The sequence below is a fragment of the Phytophthora sojae genome (assembly GCF_000149755.1).
Source record: "Phytophthora sojae unplaced genomic scaffold PHYSOscaffold_1, whole genome shotgun sequence".
Taxonomy (NCBI): domain Eukaryota; phylum Oomycota; class Peronosporomycetes; order Peronosporales; family Peronosporaceae; genus Phytophthora; species Phytophthora sojae.
This window is the reverse complement of record NW_009258115.1, coordinates 8,322,882-8,342,430: the sequence shown is the minus strand read 5'-3', so window position 1 is coordinate 8,342,430 and position 19,549 is coordinate 8,322,882. Positions and strand designations below refer to the sequence as shown.

At 51.8% G+C, this 19,549-nt stretch overlaps 7 protein-coding genes across 7 annotated transcripts; 3 read left to right on the top strand and 4 right to left on the bottom strand.

Moving 5' to 3' along the window:
• Positions 1-3,453: 3,453 nt before the first annotated feature.
• Positions 3,454-4,671, top strand: PHYSODRAFT_246281 (hypothetical protein; the record flags this gene model as incomplete). The annotated part of the gene is made up of 1 exon (XM_009518061.1): positions 3,454-4,671. The coding sequence occupies one exon, from the start codon at positions 3,454-3,456 to the stop codon at positions 4,669-4,671; it is 1,218 nt and encodes a 405-aa protein (XP_009516356.1).
• Positions 4,672-4,751: 80 nt separating this feature from the next.
• Positions 4,752-4,928, bottom strand: PHYSODRAFT_474506 (hypothetical protein; the record flags this gene model as incomplete). Its single annotated transcript, XM_009518060.1, has 1 exon — positions 4,752-4,928. A coding segment is annotated over one exon (177 nt), but the record flags the coding sequence as incomplete, so codon positions are not given.
• A 9-nt stretch (positions 4,929-4,937) lies between these two features.
• Positions 4,938-5,222, bottom strand: PHYSODRAFT_284384 (hypothetical protein; the record flags this gene model as incomplete). The annotated part of the gene is made up of 1 exon (XM_009518059.1): positions 4,938-5,222. The coding sequence occupies one exon, from the start codon at positions 5,220-5,222 to the stop codon at positions 4,938-4,940; it is 285 nt and encodes a 94-aa protein (XP_009516354.1).
• A 657-nt stretch (positions 5,223-5,879) lies between these two features.
• Positions 5,880-8,322, bottom strand: PHYSODRAFT_475553 (hypothetical protein; the record flags this gene model as incomplete). The annotated part of the gene is made up of 3 exons (XM_009518058.1): positions 5,880-6,775; positions 7,483-7,725; positions 7,812-8,322. 3 exons carry the CDS (start codon positions 8,320-8,322, stop codon positions 5,880-5,882), a joined length of 1,650 nt encoding a protein of 549 aa, XP_009516353.1.
• Positions 8,323-9,361: 1,039 nt separating this feature from the next.
• PHYSODRAFT_294391 (hypothetical protein) lies at positions 9,362-10,500 on the bottom strand (the record flags this gene model as incomplete). Its single annotated transcript, XM_009518057.1, has 4 exons — positions 9,362-9,462; positions 9,554-9,656; positions 9,712-9,957; positions 10,051-10,500. The coding sequence occupies 4 exons, from the start codon at positions 10,498-10,500 to the stop codon at positions 9,362-9,364; spliced, it is 900 nt and encodes a 299-aa protein (XP_009516352.1).
• A 1,601-nt stretch (positions 10,501-12,101) lies between these two features.
• Positions 12,102-15,939, top strand: PHYSODRAFT_246250 (hypothetical protein; the record flags this gene model as incomplete). Its single annotated transcript, XM_009518056.1, has 7 exons — positions 12,102-12,421; positions 12,508-13,500; positions 13,578-13,762; positions 14,300-14,589; positions 14,660-14,845; positions 14,933-15,637; positions 15,913-15,939. The coding sequence occupies 7 exons, from the start codon at positions 12,102-12,104 to the stop codon at positions 15,937-15,939; spliced, it is 2,706 nt and encodes a 901-aa protein (XP_009516351.1).
• Positions 15,940-16,763: 824 nt separating this feature from the next.
• PHYSODRAFT_309641 (hypothetical protein) lies at positions 16,764-17,660 on the top strand (the record flags this gene model as incomplete). The annotated part of the gene is made up of 1 exon (XM_009518055.1): positions 16,764-17,660. The coding sequence occupies one exon, from the start codon at positions 16,764-16,766 to the stop codon at positions 17,658-17,660; it is 897 nt and encodes a 298-aa protein (XP_009516350.1).
• Positions 17,661-19,549: the final 1,889 nt, after the last annotated feature.

The window sequence follows — 19,549 nt, the reverse complement described above, 5'->3', positions numbered from 1 at the left end:
GTTGGCCAAGAGCTAGCTGCATGGACATAACACGTGTACGAGCTTGTCTTCGTTCTTCGTTGGAGCCGAAATACGCCCGTAGTCCCGTTCCAATCGAGGATAATAGGTCTGTGACAGATCGAGATTCTTCTGGCGGGTCAGGTAGTCGACTCCTTGATGTCAACGCTCGCCGTCTATCCTCAAGATATTTTATATGACTCAGAAGTTCGTCTCTTTTTACTGAGCTGATACTTTGCATCATACTAGGTATGCAGCCATTGGACGATTTCGCTGAATCCCGCGTTGGCAGCATTATCCATCGCATCCGTGCTGCATGGTGCATTTCGCGTAAAATGCAACCACTCGACTATGTCGAGGGAGCCATTCTCAGCTGCGGAATCAATCGCACGAAATGTGCAGCCTTCGTGACGATTGACATGCAGCCATTTCACGGCTTCAAAATGCCCATTCGATGCCGCTCCATCCATAGCATCTTGCGACACTGACGAGCTCCAGTTTCCTATTTCCTCGGCATAAGTGTGTAACGATCACCCAGCTTTTTTTTCTTCTAATTTGCAGTATATGTGATTTGATTACTCTAATTTAACAGCGTAGTTGTCCAAAGTTACAAGCTTCTTTGTCAACACTTCTGCCTGCACGCCATATTTTAATAATTATGTTTGTGTCGAGATTCCTCCTAGAGTGCTCTTTGAAGATGTAGTAATCAAGTCTTTGAATCCAAAGAAGAAGGACTTAAAGTTGATAGGTCGTGTGATAAATGAAATGTTGACCCTTTGCTTCGGAATAACCGGCTTCCTCTGATCTTCCAATGGCGCCCCAATCGCTGTTCATCACATACGGCACAGTACAGCAGTTTAATTAAGTTGTCACATGATCCGAAGCTGGGGAGCCAAAGACGATAGCTATACCATGCAACGCCGAGACAGGCTTAACTAAACGTAAAAAAGAGCAGCATCACAAGTGAAAAGCAAGTAGTAATAGAATGCCACTTAGTTTGATACGTGAACCGGGTCTAAGCTACACGACCGCATGAATTAGTACTGGCACCTCCCTATCGATTCAGTGAGCGCACGCAAACGTGTGTCGGAGACTGCTCCAACCTTATCCCTCGATGAGTCCCCACTTCGACCTTGCCTCACTAGAAACACCACTGCTTCGAGAGGCCGATCTGTAAGTCACCGCGCTCTAGGAAGCGTCGAACGAGACGGCTCTGCTGCTGGATGGGATGTGGCAGTGTTCAGCTCACTCGTTGAACCCCGAGAAGATCAAGACCGATAATCGTACCGGCATTGGAGGCCTCTGCCACATCACCATCAAGTTATTGCGCACAGTAGAAGCCAGCCTTTGAACTCGTGTATAATAACTCACTAGGCAGCTTCGGTCAACATGATCTCAAATATCTTACGCATAATGCAGTTGTAAGCTATTTGCATATTGCTGGGACGACGACACAGGTAACATGCACGTAATTTATAAGTCTATAAAGGCTATTAAAAGAAACAGATCATAAAGTTACGCATATTAGCTTTGACTTGTATTAAAACCTGTTTATTCTGATCACGCTTCCTGAACCGAGTATTGCGGGAAATGGAGAAAATCCAAATTCAGACCGGGAATCCGATCGTCCCTTAGCTCTGAAAATAAATTTCAGAGAACATGTAAGAAAATAAAGCGAAGTGGTCTCAAACACGTGATCAGAAGTTGTTGTTCCTACGTGTACAGCAATTTGACTCAATAGCGCAATCAGGCTTGATATACAATCTCTAAGGTAATTGCATAACAAAGGGTTATATAACAGTGGGATTCGCTGGGTTTGTGCAATAAGTAAGTCTACCTGTTTCAGCGGGTTACTATTTGTCATGGCTGGGCTATTGAAAGCCTCTAATAAGGAAGCACGTGTTTTTGGCAAAACCCGTAGCGAAAAACACGTCGAGATCCGATCTATTTTTGGCACGGGCGACGCTACGTGCTTTTCGATCCCGTAAACCCGTGAGAGGGGGGTCCGCTACGGGGTAATCATACCGAAATATACGTAAGGAAGCAGCATGCCTAAGCTTCTTCGTTAGGGTGGGTGGGGGGGCCTGGATGACAAATAGTTGGTCGTGGGCGCATGTGCCGTCTGTTAGAGGCCGAGTGCTCCTCGTTGGCGACCTTAGCTTGTGTGTGTACTCCGTTATTTGCTGCTATCGGCCTGGCAAGACCCTATCTGCCCACTGTCATCCAAGGACCAGCGTGGGCGGCCGGTAGGCTCCTCCGCCGCCCTAAATCAAGGCAAGGGGCGAGCAGCGCCTTCCAAACCTACGTGGAGTTTGAAGAGACCACATCCATTTCTTGAACTTGGTGAGGCGTCGATTTCGTTGCTACCTATTCCGGTGCCAACTCATACGCCAGAAAGCGAGTAGACCAAACCATCATGGACCCACAAAAAACTTTACAAATTGAAACTTACAACACCCAACGCAGGTAAATATGAAGACGCTGCAGACAACCGAGACACGTGTTCATGGTGGATGCAACACCAACAGATTCATCGAAGGCACGAAATAAACATGGCCAACAGTAAGAAGACATTAATTAAAAAAACGGAACAAATTTTACTTTACTTCACTAAACTGTACATCTACGTTGGCCCAGCGATGGCGCGTGGGCGTAGGCGCTGCCGACGTGTTCGCCGAATGACGGCGCTCAAAGCTAAAATTTGTTGAGCCGAGGATACGGAAAACCCGTAGTCAAAAACACGTATCAGCGCTACGTGTTTTTCACTACGTATTTTTAGAAATACCGTGCTTCTGAAAGCCTCTATTATTATTATTGAGACAAATGACTGTATTGCGTTTAAAGACTTTGGATTTCCCACTTAACTGTAAGATAATCGGATCTTCACAGTACAGTCACAAGGCTGCCCACAAAACTGACCCGGAAGTCCTTGAACACAACTTGGTCGAGTTATACAGCAGCACGGCAGCCATGCCAGCCATTGCACGCACCAGAATCTCGCTCGATGTTTCGACGAGGGAAAGTGGGACTGGTTGCACTCGCACCGGACTGGCGACGAGGGAAACGAGACATGCCCAGCGCCCAGCCAGCGCCCACCAAGTTGGTGGCACCAACTGAGCCAAAAGAATACGGAGCCATCAGAGAAGAATACATGCCGCTCTCCCAATGCACATTCATAACAAAAAAAACAATGTTTTTTTAACAGAATTTTCTACAAAACCTGTCATTTTCTATATCCCTTTCACCCTCACCCTGTCTGTCACCCTGTCAGGAAATCACCTTCCACCTTCTTACCTTTCTTTTTGTATGGTCACGTTGAAGGTGTGGTCCACTCCACGCGACCACCTGCATAAATACGTATGCGTTCGAATTTCGAGTGGCCGGCCCTCCACCAAGATCTGCCGGTCGGTATCTGAGTCAGTCAGTCGGCCATTTGCCCCCAAGCAGCGACTGTACATGGTGGTGGACACTCGCAGCTCCAGCCGCATGACGGAGGCCGCGCTCAGTGTGTCGCTCTCGCCGCTGCTGCCGAGCTCCGTGGAGGACGAGACGCCGCCGGGCGTGGGGCGCCTCGACGCCGAGGGCGGCAAGCGCGTGCGCTTCCAGGCGGCCTTCCAGCCCACGCACACGGTCTTCACGCCGCGGCTGAGCGAGACGAGCTCGCTGCGCTACCGCAAGCCGGACGACCGCGTCGTGGGCAGCACGAGCCTGGCGCCGCCCAGCTCCGTCTCGTCCATCGCGCAGCCCAACTACGACGACTTCCTGCGACGTGTGAGCGTCGTGCTCTACCAGCACATCCGGCGCTGCGAGAAGCGCCACTGGGAGCAGCAGCAGCCGCGCAACAATGGCGCCACCAACAATACCGGTATCTCCAACGCCATTGCAGCCGCTGTCTCGGCGCTCACGACCACGGACGAGCGACCGAACCACGAGTCCAGATCCCCCACCCATACACAAGACCATGACGAAGAGGAGGAGGAGCCGGACGCCTTTGACGTGGAGGCGGCGGACACCGAGAGCAGAGAGGACGCCGCCAACCCCAGCAGCATCTCGTCCCCGAGACTCGTGGACCTGCCCGTGGAGGAGACCTTCCGGGAGGAGCACTTCGTCACGCCGCAGTACAAGTACACGTTCGTGCGGCTGCCCAGAGTGCACCCGCTGACGGTCTACAGGATGGAGAAGATCACGTCCAAGCGACACGTGCCCAGCGTGGACGAGATCTTCCGCTTCTGCAAGAACCTGTTCAACAAGGCGCAGCTCAGCGCCGAGTGCACGATCGTGTGCCTCATCTACATTGAGAGGCTCATGGAGCAGGCCAACGTGCCGTTGCTGGCGGCCACCTGGAGGCCCATTGTGGTCTGCGGCCTGCTGCTGGCCTCCAAGGTGTGGCAGGACCTGAGCTCGTGGAACGTCGAGATCAGCAATATTTATCCGCAGTTCTCGCTGCACTCGATCAACCGCCTCGAGCGGCTCTTCCTGCACCACATCCAGTGGGACCTCTACATCTCCGCGACGGTCTACGCCAAGTACTACTTCGCGCTGCGCTCGCTGACCGAGAAGAAGGACTTCCGACGCCGGTATAACTACACCATGCGCGTGGACCCGCCCAACTCGAAGCGTCTGGAGGAGCGGAGCGCAGCAGTCAAGCACGAACTGTACTCCAAGAGTCTATGAGCCTTACCACTATCCAAGATCTATGAATTGAAATAACACCGGAATTGTTTTATATTTTTTACGGTGGAGTTAGCCACGAGCTAGGGTGAAGCTTTTACCTCAACTCTTGGGCCATACTTGAGCAAGGGGTTGAACGCGGGCCCGAATCGGTCCTCGTAAATCTCCACGTACTCGAGGAACTTGCGGTACTTCCGGTCTCTTGGTCCTGACGTCTTCGCGATTTTGAGCTTGTAGTATAGTTTCTCTGGTGTCATCTTCTTGCGGATCTAGGCCGTGAAGCGGATGTTCCAGACATAATCCGCTACGTAATTCGTCGTGTAGAACTTGGCATCCTTGAACGGCCTTGTCAAAGAAAACATGACTCCTCTTTCCTCATTATTCGAGGTAGTAGAGACGTCATGTCGTGTTAAGGCGCCAGCTTCGGAGTTGACAGCACCACTTAGCAACTTATGCGTACTGGAAACATCAGCGGAAAGCGCAGCGCCTTGAACGAGCGGAGAAATGTCGGGTCTTGAACTTTTAGTCGGTTCGACAGCGCAAACGCCTGTCATCGCAACGACCCAGGCGATGATCAGAATGTTAATAACAGTTAGTTACCAGTAGCAGTGTCTAGTAAATTTTGCTAACATGTGATTGCCGAACGAGCGACACCAATTTTCGAGCAAGACGAGCGGATATTACTCAGAACTTTGATATTTGACTAGCCTTTACTGTTCTGCTTGGGCAATCTCTTCTTCTACATTCTATACTGAAAAGTACAGCTAGTACCTCAACTATAACCGCAATATATCGCAACAACTATTCCCCTGCTACTAACTCGTCCACTTACAGTCAGCAAACGTACAGCTAACAGTGAGTTCGTGTCTAGTAAATTCTACTAACAGCAAAACGCCCCACACTAGTAAACAACGAGGTGCACCTTGTGATGCGATACTAACACGTACGCTACACTTGGGAACTGGGAATACTATTCTGGAGGCATTAATACTGCTGGCGCGAAACGACAAAGGTGTATGCCCTTGTTACTCTTGACGGTGGGCTCCATTTACTAACTTTCTGTCTCGATAACATTCACGCTCAAAACCGAAGTTTTTCATGAAAACAGGAGTTGAAGTCTTTTGTGGTGTAACCTTCCCCATGCAAAGTATTTTATTCATGTTCATTGTACTGGATGGAGTCGACTCTACAGTTTTCTAATGGTACGATTATCATAAGGTAAGCCAGAGCTGCTCGTTTTCGAGGTCACCAGGCGTAACCGAGATCCAACCATTCAGAACGAATGGTAAAATGTGATGCTGGAAAAAGTCATGATCGCCACGGTGTGCGTGCCATGGTGTGCAGGCCTCATACTGATCGTCAGAGAGGAAAACCTCAGTCAACTTGTCGTTCCAATTGTCCGCGTAGCTTTCGACAGCTGATTCCCGATGTTGCAAACGCTTCCAGAGTCTATCAGCAACGACGCGTTCATAGGCTTCTAGATGTTCTTGCAGTGTATGGAGCTGGTGCACTAGAGTGTACTTTGACAGCTCGACCATCTGCGGTTCTGCGTCCGTACCGAGTAAACTCATGAGGTGGCGAAGACGTTGCCCGAGTCTATGTACAAGTTGCTGTTGACGACTTCGTCGATTGTACAGATTTACCAGTTGATTCAGGAACTCATCGAACGATAAAGGGGGGCTCGGAAAGCTCTCGTCATGCTCCGACTCACGAATCTCTGGCTTATTATCTGAACCCAGCACTTCTGAACCATGCTCGAACAACTCTCGAGTATGTCGGAGAATATCGTGAAGTGTATCGGGCGGCTTGGTGGACCGCTGGTTAGACAGGTCGTTATTACTGCCGACTTCGGGAAATTGTATTGACGGATGTCTGGTTTGACTGCGAGGAGTGTCGAGGCGACGGCGATGAGGCCACGGCGAAGGTGCACCTGCGAGGGCCTTCTGCTTTTGATGATGTACTTCAAGGTAGATTTGACTTGGCGAAAGCAACACGTAATCGATTGGCGTCTTGCGCTCGTGGTGGAACGATAACGGACTTTCATACTGGGTGCTCTGGTCGGTCATCGGTCGGCGTTGTTCGCGGCGTTGGGGGCTTTTGTCTCCAGCTCGAGCGCTGTCATTTTGATTCACACGAAAAGATACTTGCTTTAGTGACTCAGAGGAATATTTTCCATTGACACTTGTCACGTTGATTGCCGTAGCGTCCGGGCACGGTAGCGCGGGTATGATCAGCTCTTCCTGCTGATTTTGTTTGTCCACAACTAGTACTGGTTGTTTTGAGGTGCTAATGCAGACGGGGAAACTATCCTGCTGAAGCTTGCGCGTGCTTCTGCCTTTCACACTTTCACGCAGCTCAGATGTCAATCTTGGAGTTAAATCTCGGATATTTGCCAGCTCCTGTATATCCAACTCGAGAGGAGCAATTCGAAATCGCCTCTTGCCTTTAGAGGATCTGGTAGCAGATTTTGCTGGGTTGGTGTCTGTTAAGTTGATCTCGCTTGGTGTGGGCTCGATCAAAGAAGCTCGAGCTTTTTCTGCTGCTTTTGCGGCAGCAACGGCCTGTTCCAACTGCGCTTTTAGCTCTGCCACCTGTTCACGTAGAGCGCAAATTTCACGCTCACTCTCGGTTCCAAGCAGAATGGATGCCTCATCGTCTACGATATCTTGGGGCACTGCCTCCTCCACATTCTTCAGCGCCTTGTTTTGAATTGAGCGTGCGCGATTGGCATATTGGAGTGTACACAAAGTTTCATTCCCGTTCGTTGTCTCAGGAGAGATGCACGCGCTAAAGATGCAAAACACAGTTAGTAACTCAAGCGAGCCAGCAACGACGTAGTTGTGGCTTCGTACATGAATAAAGTCACCGAGTTCCCACCGAGTGCATCTCGTAGCAGCCGTGTCAGCTTTGATGACCGGTATGGAACGTGAGTTGAGTCCATTGGTGTGATATCTTCACAGCCCGAAATGCTGCCACGTCGACCGCTGACCCCAGTGCTGTTTCGACGCTGCAGACGCCGTTGTTTCGAGCCTAACGCGTTGATCACGTTCCCTAACGCTAGCAGACCAACTAACACAGCACCCATTAGTCAGATACAACCCCTTGCGGTCCCAATGTTAGATAGCATTCAGTGCCGGGCGTACTGTTGATATGGGATCCCTCCTTCATGCCCTGACCTTCCATCAGCGTCTTCTTCACGCGTTCACTCCCCGCTAGATCCACAAATGTCAACTTAGCGCGTTTGATCTCGTCGGCGAACACTCGTGAGACTTCGAGGGTGTAGACAGCGTGCGACCGGCTGGAATGGTCGTTGAGAGCGTGAGCCCCAATAGTCTGTCGTTGTCGACCTGCCTTCAGGAGATTCACCGCCTCGTCGACGTTCTTCACTTTGACCTGCAGCAGTCCCTCCACCCACACATCCTGGTCGTCTTCGTGGATTGTAAGCCTTGTAGCCGAATTCTGCCGCGCAGTATTCCGTGCTGTGTCACTCGCACTTTCGACCAACAAGTCGCGGATTTCGTCGCAGTAGATCTCCAGAAACGAGACTTTGGCCGTTGTCTTGATACTCGCTTCCTTACGCAGCGCCTCAAAGAGGTCTCGAAGGAAGTGCGGAATGAGGCCATCGCCATCGCCAGTTATCGCTGCGCCTCCCATCGTGTGTGTTTTGCCTGAGCCGGTTTGGCCGTAGGCGAGCACTGTCACGTTGAATCCGTGCAGTAAGGAGGCCAGAAGCGGCTGCAGAGCTGCATTGTACACCTCTGTCCACAACATTGTTAGCTGTAAGTGTCACAATATAGTTTACATCAAGGGGGCTGGCTGCGTACCGGTTTGCTTTGTGTCGCTCGAGAAGACGTGGTCGAACCGGAAGCTCTTTTGGGTTTTCTCGAGCTGGAAGTGCAGCATGTTGTCACTACTCGGTCCGGTGGCTGCATCCGGTTCTGCTTGTGCAATGCACAGCTTAGGTTGTTCTTCCGGATTAACACTGCGACTCACTGGCGGACGCACGCGTACGGCAACGCGAACACGGGCCGCCAATGGTGACGGAGGTGGCCGTTTGGGGCTTTTGGCCGGGCTCTTGGGGATCGAAAGGGGCTTCACAGGGAGCTCCTCCATGATGATGGCGAAGCGAAACTGCTGACTAAGGTGCTGTCTTGTGTGAGGCCATTGACGGCAATGACAAGCGAGCTATTTATTGCGGTTGGGGCGTTGCAGTTTGGCTTATTCCTGGATGCGAACGAGTGAAGTTGAAGCGCGTCGACACTGGCAGATCGCAGTACAGAAGGAAGCCAAGTTGAGGCACGGGCGAAAAGCAACTCGACGACCGCGCGACCCGCTCCGGACGCAACGAGCTCCGATCGGCGCGGACTGCACGGACCGGGTGGCAGAACCAAGCTCTCCGTCCGATGTGCAGCGCGTCGTCGCCCGGCAGCTAAAATTACCGCGCCGCCTCGAGCGCCGCGAGTTTCCTGCGGCGGCGGCGGTAGCGAGGAAAGGTAGCTTGTGCTCGATCGACGGGTCCGCGGGCGGCTCGGGGCAGAAGTCTGCAATGCCTGCACGCACTTTCCTTGCACAGAATAACTAAGAAATGCGTCATGTGCCAAGCGAGCTCAACGTATCAAATATTAAGTAAATAAGATTGGGCTGAGGAGGAGAATGAGAATGAGAACGGTGTAGAATGGGAAAGTGTGGAACCTCAAACCCAAAGGATCCCCGGGCGCTTCCTCTTTTCGCGAGGTTGGCTCTCCTTTTCCCGAAGTTGTTGGATCTTGGCCTTGAACTTTTCCACGTCGGCGGCTGTCTCCAGCGTTGGCATCCGATACAGCTGAGCAAGATAACAAGAAAATATGAAAATGATGTTGATCACGATAGCGCCAAAGCAACGTACCGTGACTGCCTGTAACAGTAGTGTTCAACTCGGCGTTGCGAGTCGTAGCATTTTTGGAGAAGTTACCGCTGCCACTAAAGCAGTATACGTCGTCCACAATCAACTACAACAAAAAACACGGGGTTAGAAATACACGATATTCAAGAAAAAAAACTCACCGCTTCCATGTGCACAGCCGTGGATTTGAGGTGTTTGATCTCCACCCCCGCCTCGAATAGCCTGACCAGGGACTCCAGCGCTTTGATGCAGCTGAAGGGCCACCTCCTGTCGATCAGGAGTTGAACGATGAAGTTTGTGAACCCCTTGGCTAGCATTTCGTGACGTTTGCGGGTGACCGCGTCCACGAGATCGTCAAGCGTGAGCGCATAGGCACCCAGTCGAAGACAGGCGTTAGCTCCATCGATCTTCAGCAAGAAGAGTTAGAAGAATCCCGACATCTGAAAACCCCAACCGAAAACGGTACCTGTGCTATGTCCTCCTCGTCGGGGTCGGTGTACTTCATTGTCGGGAGCTTCACCCAGAGCTTCCACGCCTCTGGCCACTTGTTGCCGAACGTCTTTTCGTTGATCGGAAACCCCATATTCGCGACCCGAGCCGCGACAGAGGTGGGGGTTTCCTTGGCCGTCGGTGGGGGCACCAGCATTCGCGCACACTGCAGCATGTACTCCAGTGTTCTCGGGCTTGGGAGGGCGGCCCGTTTTCTTCTTTGCTGGCGATGGCGCTGTACTGGCGGGTTGCGGCGTAACAGCACCGGCCGCACTAGGAGGGGTCCCACGAGGAGGGGCCCACTGCGCGATGAACATCCATGCGGCGTCAATCAGCTCAACCCTTCTGCTGTCCCTCCAGGTGGAGGGGTCGTCCATGAGTTTGCCTAGTTGATGTGCAGCATGGGCGAAGGCTTCCTCGTCTTCCTTGCCGAGCGCGGGATGACCACAATAGTTCGACATGATGGCGTCCAATGCCGCTGCCTCCTAGCCTTCCGGTCGATTGTCGGCTGGGCGGACATGAAAGCTGCGATCCTGGCCTCCACAGCGTCCGGGGGAAGGTAGCTGCCGACTGTGGGAGTGGAAGTGGTCGTCGCAGTAGCCACAATAGCCACTGCAGAGGCAGCAGCAGCGGAACCGTCGACAGAGTTGGCACTGTTGGCACCGGCGTTGGAGGCCATCGCTAGCTGCAACGCGCGCGAGCGCGCGGCAAGCAACGAAAGCGAAAGTGCCCACGAACGCAGCGACCACACTCATGTGAGCACACACAGCCGCGCCAGGATGTCTGGCGCAAGCCAAGGCTAAACAGCCCCAGACCGCATCTCTGGGGGTGCAGCGCAGCCTGACCTGCTTTCAACAGCAACTTTCGTGTGTGTTGAGCTCGGCGAGCAGAGCGAAAGCCAAAAGACCAAAAGACCAAAAGAAAGCCAAGCCCGGGTTACAAATGCACAAACGCGTTCAGGGCGCCTTATACACTTGTATTTGTATGAAAAACGAAAAAAATTCCGGAAGCCAAAAGGGTTTCACAGTTTGAAGGCGGTATATCGGTATTTGCTGTTCAAACCAATACTCTTGCAAAAACAGGAAGTGTAACGGATCGCAAACGGCTCAGCTTCGCTTCCTGGAGCTCCTATTGGCTCCTCGCGCAGATACCATTGGCTTCGGATAAAGCCGCACCCTTTCAGTAGCCCTGGAAGAAGCCGAAGGAAGGAGAGACAAGGTGTCGAGCCACGCTGAAGGGCAAGATCGTATGCAACCCGAGAAAGTCGAATTTTACGTTTTTTGTCGAAAGAATGCAAGAATGCAGCCCATGCTACCTTGTTCGTCGTAGTAGCATGCATCGTATAGCTAGCTACTGACAACTATATTCTACAATGTTGAGCTCAATGTTGGGCATACGTCCTGATGATGCTGATCGTGAGCCCAACCACAGCTTTCAATAACTATACGGGCATTATCACAGCACTACGTCGTACTTGTATAATATTACATATTATGTAATATGTTCAGAGCACTAAAAATTGTACTTCGAAGTAGTACTTTACTGACCCCATTGGCTTCGATACTATCGACCCGGTCGTATTGTATGACCTCCTCTTTCAGACACACTAGAAGATGATATTGCAAATGTATTCCTATACGAGATATCCGACGATGTAAGCAAGCGTCGCAATTTTAATTTCTTTTTATCTAGTACAGGTTGATTTGGTTTTATTTTTTGTGAATACAGGCTGTCTACTGGGCGAACCTCATCTAAAACTATTTCGGCGTACATTACCCTTCATTAGCTATAATGCTTCATTAGGCTTCGAACTGCGAAACCCCCGGGTCACCAATTGACCTTCACTTGTATGCCAGCACTGACCACTTATATGTCCTGACCACAGTCATGTCCGTCTCGGATAGGTTGACCCATTGGCAGACTGCGAAAAATGCACATTTTTTCGCGCCACCTTTCAAATTTGCCAATCAGCTCGCGATCCGATCCAATAATAAAAGCAAGTTGAACCGCGTCGCATCCGTTGCGCACTCGCCATCAAGCGCACAATCACTCTCACGCTGACATGCAGCGCCGCAGCCTCAAGCCGCCGCCGGCGCCCGCGTCGCTGCGGCAGGCGAGCGACTCGGACGACGACGCGGACGCGGACGACCTGCGCTCCTCCTCCAGCGCGGGCGAGACGCGCGTGCGGCCGCTGCCGTCGGAGCCGCCCGCGCCCAACAGGCCCAGAAAGGACGGCAGCGTGCAGGTGGCCGTGCGGATCCGCCCCATGCTGCCGCGCGAGCTCGCGCGCAACGCCGCCACGTGCGTGGAGAGGCCGCGCGGCGAAGACAACGCGATCCGGCTCGTGCCCACCGCCGGCGACCTCATCGAGAGGAAGTTCACGTAAGATTCATATTGGTCCTTCATAATTTATACTATATTTTTATTGTTGTTTTTACTTAAGAAGATACTTTTTTCATATGCTGCAGGTTTGATCACGTGTTCCCGCAGTCTACCAAGCAACCGGAGCTGTATGACGAGGCGCTGCGTCCCTGGATGGCGTCCTTCCTGCAGGGCTTCAACGTCACGGTCATCGCGTACGGTCAGACGGGGTCGGGCAAGACCCACACTATGGGCAACAGCATGCCGTCCACGTCCACGATGGCCAACAGTTTGTTCGCGCGGTCTCCGTCCAGCGACGACAGCAGCGACGAGGAGGCTGCGGACTCACTCGACAGCGACGAAGGCCTGATCCCGAGGTTCCTGCACCACCTGTTCACGAAGCTGAATGAGGCCGGCAGCAACTTCCAGCTCTCGGTGTCGTTCCTGGAGATCTACGGGGAGGATATCCACGACTTGCTGGAGAATACTGACGCGCAGAGAGCGAATCGACGCTCGGAGCCGCTGCAGTTGAGAGAGAACAAGAAGAACGGCGTCTGGGTGCAGGGACTGACCGAAGTTCGCGTGTCGAACCGGCAAGAAGCGATGGAACAGATGAGAAGAGGATCACTGCAGCGAATCACGGCCAGTACACAGATGAACGAGCGCTCTAGCCGATCACACGCAGTCTACACCGTGAAAATGGTCCAGCGAGTTTCGGAACAGGAATCCAAGAAGGGTCCTCCTGTACCGAACAACCAGGAGATGGCGAATGTAAGGAGGCGCACCAAGGTGGGATTTGAGTCGCCAAATGGTGGAGACGCGGGATCAGAGACTTCGGAAGCGGATGCGGTCATCGTCTCGAAACTCACGTTCGTGGATCTTGCAGGTAGCGAGCGGCTCAAAAAGACACTGGCGGAGGGTGAGCGGATGAAGGAGGGCATTCAAATAAATGTCGGCTTGTTTGCTCTTGGCAATGTGATCAACGCGCTCGGTGACGATAAGCGTCGTGCTGCGTCACACGTGCACGTCCCTTACAGGTCGTCGAAGCTGACTCGGCTGCTCCAAGACGCGCTTGGAGGAAACAGCCGGACCCTTTTCATGTAAGGCCTCTATTTGCATCACGCAATGTGATTGATCATTGACGTAATAACTTATCGATTCCTCTTGTTGTGTATAGTGCGTGCGTGTCTCCGGCAGACATCAACGCAAATGAGACCCTCAATACTCTCCAGTACGCTAATCGCGCCAAGAACATCCAGAACAAGGCTGTGAAGAACATTGATAGCCGTTCAGCGGAGTTGGCGAGTTTGAAGGCCTTCAACCACTTGCTATGTCGCGAACTCGTGAAGGCGATCTTTGCAGGTCTGGGCGAAGGAGTTCCTGGGGACGTGGATACACTGACAGACAGCTGCATGGGGAACCCGAAAGTACTGGCGTACTTGAGCAGAGTTGAGCAACTCGCCTCATCAGGAGGATTGGAGTCGTCTGGTGATGAGCGTTTGTTTGAGACGCGGCGCTTGCTTGATGGCCTCACTGCTCACCTACACGACTTGGTGCCAAACAGTGGATATAAGCGTGCTGCTTCCTTGACGAGCATGGATGCGGACGAAACAAGGAGCATTGGACATCAAGAGGAATATCTGGATCTCATGAGCGATAGCGGGTCCTCCGTTGCAATTATGGAAGAGCAGAAGCCAAGCGCAGATGCTGCTTTTGTGACTCCTTACCCACTGGGAAAACTATGCCGAACGTTGGAAGTGATGAACCTTGCGTTTGAAATGCAAGAAATTCAACATGTGGAAAAGCGACAGCGTGAATCGATAAACGCCAAAACCACCAAAATGGAGACCCAGTATCATCGCCACGAGTTGCTTAGGAACGGATTGTCTGACATGATAGAAAGAATGCGGACGTGGCTCTCGTCACCTGAAGCCGATCAGGAAGCGGGAAAACGACGGTCTATCGAGCGCAATGTCGAGGAGGCAGTGGAAAAACTCGAGCTGATGGATATTGAAATGGAGGAGATGCAGCGTCAAAAGGCGGCACTGGCTCAGGAGCTGGAAGTTCAGGTGACGTGCTGCCGACAAGAGTGGAAGGCGAAGCAAGAGCAGATCGAGCAGCTAAGAAATGCTCCAGAAGATGCCACGACAAACGCTCTGAACGTTTTAACCCGCAGGACTGAGATCAAGGTATGTCGCTTCTGGACAGCTTCACATGTTCTTGTCACTGACTTAAAGCAATCGTTTTGTTGGTTTGTAGGTCCGCTTTGATGAATATGATCTGGACTCCATTTCAAGTTATCTCAAGGATGAAGAAAAAGAAATGGCTGCATTCATCGATGAAGACGATGGGGCTATCTCGTTTATGTCGCCACTATTTACGAAGGAAGAGCTGTCGTCAGCGTACTCGCGCGAAGTTTTGTCTTTAATTCAAGACCAGCTTCGGGTATGTATGTAAAGTATTACGCTGATTCCATCAAGCGATGTGTGATCAACTAACATTTACATGCTATTGGTTGGATATGCTACTCAGATTGCCTTCGACAAAGAAGCCCTCGAGGCTTCTATGAACAAAGAGCTTCGAAAGCGAGCACAGTTATTTCAGAATATCACGAAGGGGCTGGTGGCTTGTCATAACGGAGAAATGAGTGAGCAAGAGTTTATGGAAAAGAACGAGCAAAGCTTGAAGGACTGTGAGGATAGCATATCCCAAATTCGAGACGCGATGCGCGCGAGGCAGGGCCAACGAGCATCAATGGCTACGATACTGGATTCGATTACGACCTTGGACGGAGCGAAATATGTGATTCGGAGGCTCATTGTGGAGATTTATTCTCACTGGCGGATTTACATGGTATTCGACGAGGAAGAGGACTTGCGGCATCGACTGGAGGTCGAAGAGACCATGAACCAAAATCTGGCAGCGATGAAATTTGAGATGGAGAAGAAGGTGGAAGAGCTTGAAGTGAAGTACGAAAAGGATGTTCAGTGCGCTTTCGAGATGGTGACCAGCTTCAATAATGCAGTCGAGTCCGGTGATCCCTCTCAAGGGCAAAAGTCTGTCAATTTAGCAGTGACACCCACCAGGGTCGCTGCTTTAGAAGAGCGCGAAAGGCTGCTGCTCACTCAACTGGCTGAACGAGAAGACGAGATGAAGGCGATGCGCATGGAATTTGGCCGTTTTCAGGCGTCAGCCAAGAGCATGGAGATGAAGGAGGAATCCTTTCGGCTGATGAACGTGAGTATAATTTCTAGAGTATGCGTTATATACCAAACTAACGCGTGTTTTGTGCTTCCAGAGATGCCAAGAAATTTGGAAGGAACTGGGATTGAATGAAGAAGATCAAGCCAGCAAATTTCAAGATATCAACGAGCTTTTGCTGAACAAGTGTTCTGAAGAGCTTAAAGGTCTAGAGGGTGCTCGAGAGAAACTCCAGAAGCGGATTGATGACGCATATCGTGTGGTCAGCCGGATGGAATTGATACTTCATGTGCCTGATCCTGTGGATGTAGCGTCACTCCCGGCAGTGGCTGGTGTAACGCTGCTTGAACATGAAACGTACATGCTGTCGCTGCAGAAACGTCTCGCTAACGAGCTGTTGCACCGAATAAACACTCGCGTTCGAGTTGTCGAAGGCATCCAGGGGCTAGCGGTTGGGCTTCAAATTCGCTCGATCTACGATTTCCGCCATGTTTCACGTGAGGAAGTGGGCAACATCGACGATGTTTTGATTCGCTCTTCATCTGCAAATCTGGACGTTTGCAAGCAATTTCAGCAGAACCCAGATTCTGTGCCAGTTCTTGAGCAGCTCTTGGACACTTTGGACGATCCAGGGGCTGCCAATATCGCAAGTTCCTCCATGCAGCAGGAGGAGCTTTTGTTCAACGTACTCCTGAAAGAGAAGGCAAAACGGATTACAGAACTGGAGGAGTCGTTGAAGGGTATCAGATCAGTGGCTCACAAGTCACAGCTTTCTCAAGATGACATTGCGTCGATTGTTCACTCGCTACGGGATTCTGACAGCTCTCTAAAGAACGGAGATGGGGATACAGATATGTGTGAAGAGCTTTGCGCTTGGATTCTTCAGACAGGTGGTCAACTTGACATCAGTAAGAGAGGACTTGAAGCTCTCGCAAAAGTGCTGAGGGGGTTCGAGGAAGTTCACGCGGGGCGGAATAATGCACTTGAGTTCCTTCATAAAACTCTGGAAGAAGGTGCAATACTGGCCCACGAAGTTTCTGTTGGTGACTCAGCTGCCGATGGAGCTCAAGGCGAAGGTCAGCCTTCCACCTCGGCCCTGCAGATCGCGCGCGATCTTCAAAGCTGTGAGTGTTTTACTGACACTCTTGCGGCTGGAAAAAAGATGATGGAGGAGCTGGATGGGCCTGTGGAAATATCGTTGCGCAGTTTGTTTTACTCGATGAACGATGATTTCGCAGCCTTTGGGATCGATACGGAGGAGCAGCGAGTCAGCTTCTTCTTGGGCCGCAAGGACGAAAACCACGAAGCACGACGTTCAATCATCGAAAAGTATGCTGTGTTTTCGTCGTGTTCGTCTAGCGATGACGGAGAGGAGGAGGTCCCACCAGTTGCTGATAAACCGGTAGACACCAAGGACTCCTTCCTATCCAAGCTCGATCCAGCGTTTATGGAATACCACTGGTTCTACTCGGCATCATTCGGAGCACTCCAGCTACAAAAGCTTCGCGAAGTGGTGGCTGGTATGGCGGATGTGAAAAGCGCCGTGAAGAGTGCGCAGAATCGGCTACAGTCCCTGCAGAAGATCATGAAGATCTTCAACAAAATCAACGAGTTCAAGGCCAAGATCGCCGAGTTCGAGGCAAGCGCAAGCCAGAAGGACCGCTTGTTCGGCAACTCGCTCCGACTGCTAGAAGAGGAGCGGTTCCGCAGGATGGCGGCGAAGCACTACCCCAATCTGCTGGCAGCGCTCCGGAAGGAAGTATCACGGTGGCTGGAAAACGAAGACGGCGAGTACGACCTCAGTGTACTCGGAGAGGACCTCAAGAACCTGCTGCTGGACATGATGAACACCGACACTGGACTAATGCATCTCGACTTGGGCACTGTGCGTCGACCGACAAAGCCAGCGCTCACCCCCAACTCGAGCAGCTCCAACCTGCAAGCACCCAGCACTGGAAGTGGCCAGCGGGCTGCAACTCCAGCTCGCGCTCGCACGAAATCGCAAAATGGACGAGCCCATACTCCGCGAGCCCGGAACCTGAACTTCGACCAGGTGTGATGTTGACGTCGTGAGCAAGCCTGGCGTGTATGTAAGTAGCAAACAGTACAACAATGATATAGAGAGAAACTAGCACTGAACCTAGCCGACCAAAACTTTCGACTCATCTAAACAGTGGGTACAAATAGTCATTCCTGTCCGAAGAGATGGCGAGACGCGTTTGGTTTGCTTTGGTGGATGCAGCAGACCCCCGCGGCTCGTTGACGACGGAGACCTCGCTGCGCTTGTCGAGTGCAATCAGCAGTGTTGACGACGTACGCGCCTCGATCCACCAGCAGTATCACCACCCCGAGGGTCTGTTGGAGCAGTGCGGGCCTGGGGAACTACGGGTTTTCGCCGACCGAGAGGCGTATTTATCCAACAAGCTTCCTCTAAGCGCGCGAACGTCGGTGGAGAGCCTCGACCTTGACAAAGTTCTGATTGTGGAAAGACCCCAGCCACGGAAGAGATTGAAAGTGGAGAAGCTCAAGGGCCTGCAGAAGTTCAATGCACTCATTGAGTTCCCCCATGTAGAATCTGTGGGGTTCCTTCGACGTTCAGGACGGACCGAGCTGAGACTGTCGATGCTTTCTACCGCCTGTTGTTTCCAGCGGAGGGAGGAAGGTATCTCCCACTGGTTTTTGTCTGCGCTCCGCCACTGTCAAGGAAGTCCGCGCTGTGTGATCTTCTCTACAACCACATTGTCCGCCACCAGCCACGTGCGCGTGTTGCCCGCATTTTAGCAAACGAAATGGAATCGGATGAGCCACTTTTTGAGTTCTTCGAGAGACAATAAATATATGACTGCACTTTCCAGGATTTCTGTGCGTACAAGGGTACAGTGGTGCTGATTGACGAAACGCAAATGACGTACGAGGATGCGTTGTTCTGGAAAGGGTACGTGAAAAGCACGGCTCGTTCTCTTTTGCTCGCACGCCTGCCGTTCACCACAACGAAGTGTTATAGCTTCAATTATACCTACAGAGAGTACGTTTGGGCTGATGGCGGAAGGTTCGAAGCCTAGCCTGCAATTATCACGACCGGAACTGGACCAAATGATCGGTGGCAGTATTGGCGCACTAGTGAGCGACCTGGTGTGGGTCCTCAGCTCTGGGCACATTGGAATTGCCAGAGGAATACTACAATTTCTGCACAAGCAGTTTGGTACTAAACGCGCTGGCTCCGTCACTGCTGAAGACACGGAAGCTGTGCTGCGCTCTGCCAAGCTTATTGACTACTTTGAGTCGAGTTATCACGGCTTCCCAAGTTTTGGCAACTTGCAGAAAGTCGTGAACGCTCATAGCGACTTGGATGAAATGACAAAGTCGCTGAAGGAAGTGGTGAATGATGTTGCTTCCGGCAAAAGGGCGCCGCCGTATGATGGGAAAGAAACTACGAGACGAAAAACTGTGGAGCTGCTGACGACGCACGGCTTTTTATTTGAAGATTCGAACAACTCGCTCCAGTTCGAATATGCACCAGAAAGTCTGGTTGCATTTCTCTCGAGCGGATCCAATTAGCTGCTTGAAGCTGTCGAATAACATGCTGAACGAATTCGTTGTCACTTGCATCAATCTACACGGCCCTGGAAAAGTTTCTCGAGAACGCCAGATCCAGCACGAATTATTCCGGGCGGCAGCCTCATGTCTGCCTCGAGACGTGCTTGTGACTCCAGAATGGCCTACACAACATGGAGAGGGATCCCTCGACCTCGTCATCTCCAGCTCGGAGGTGCTTTGGTTCTGGGAACTGCGTGTGAACGGGAGCAATGCTGCAGACACCTCGGACCGGGTTAGAACTGGAGGGAAGTTCTACAAGCACCACCCGAGACTCCAGCTACGTGCTCTTCAATTTTCAGCAAGAAACGAGCATCCAACACCACGTAGACACTACTGTAGAATCTTCTTGTA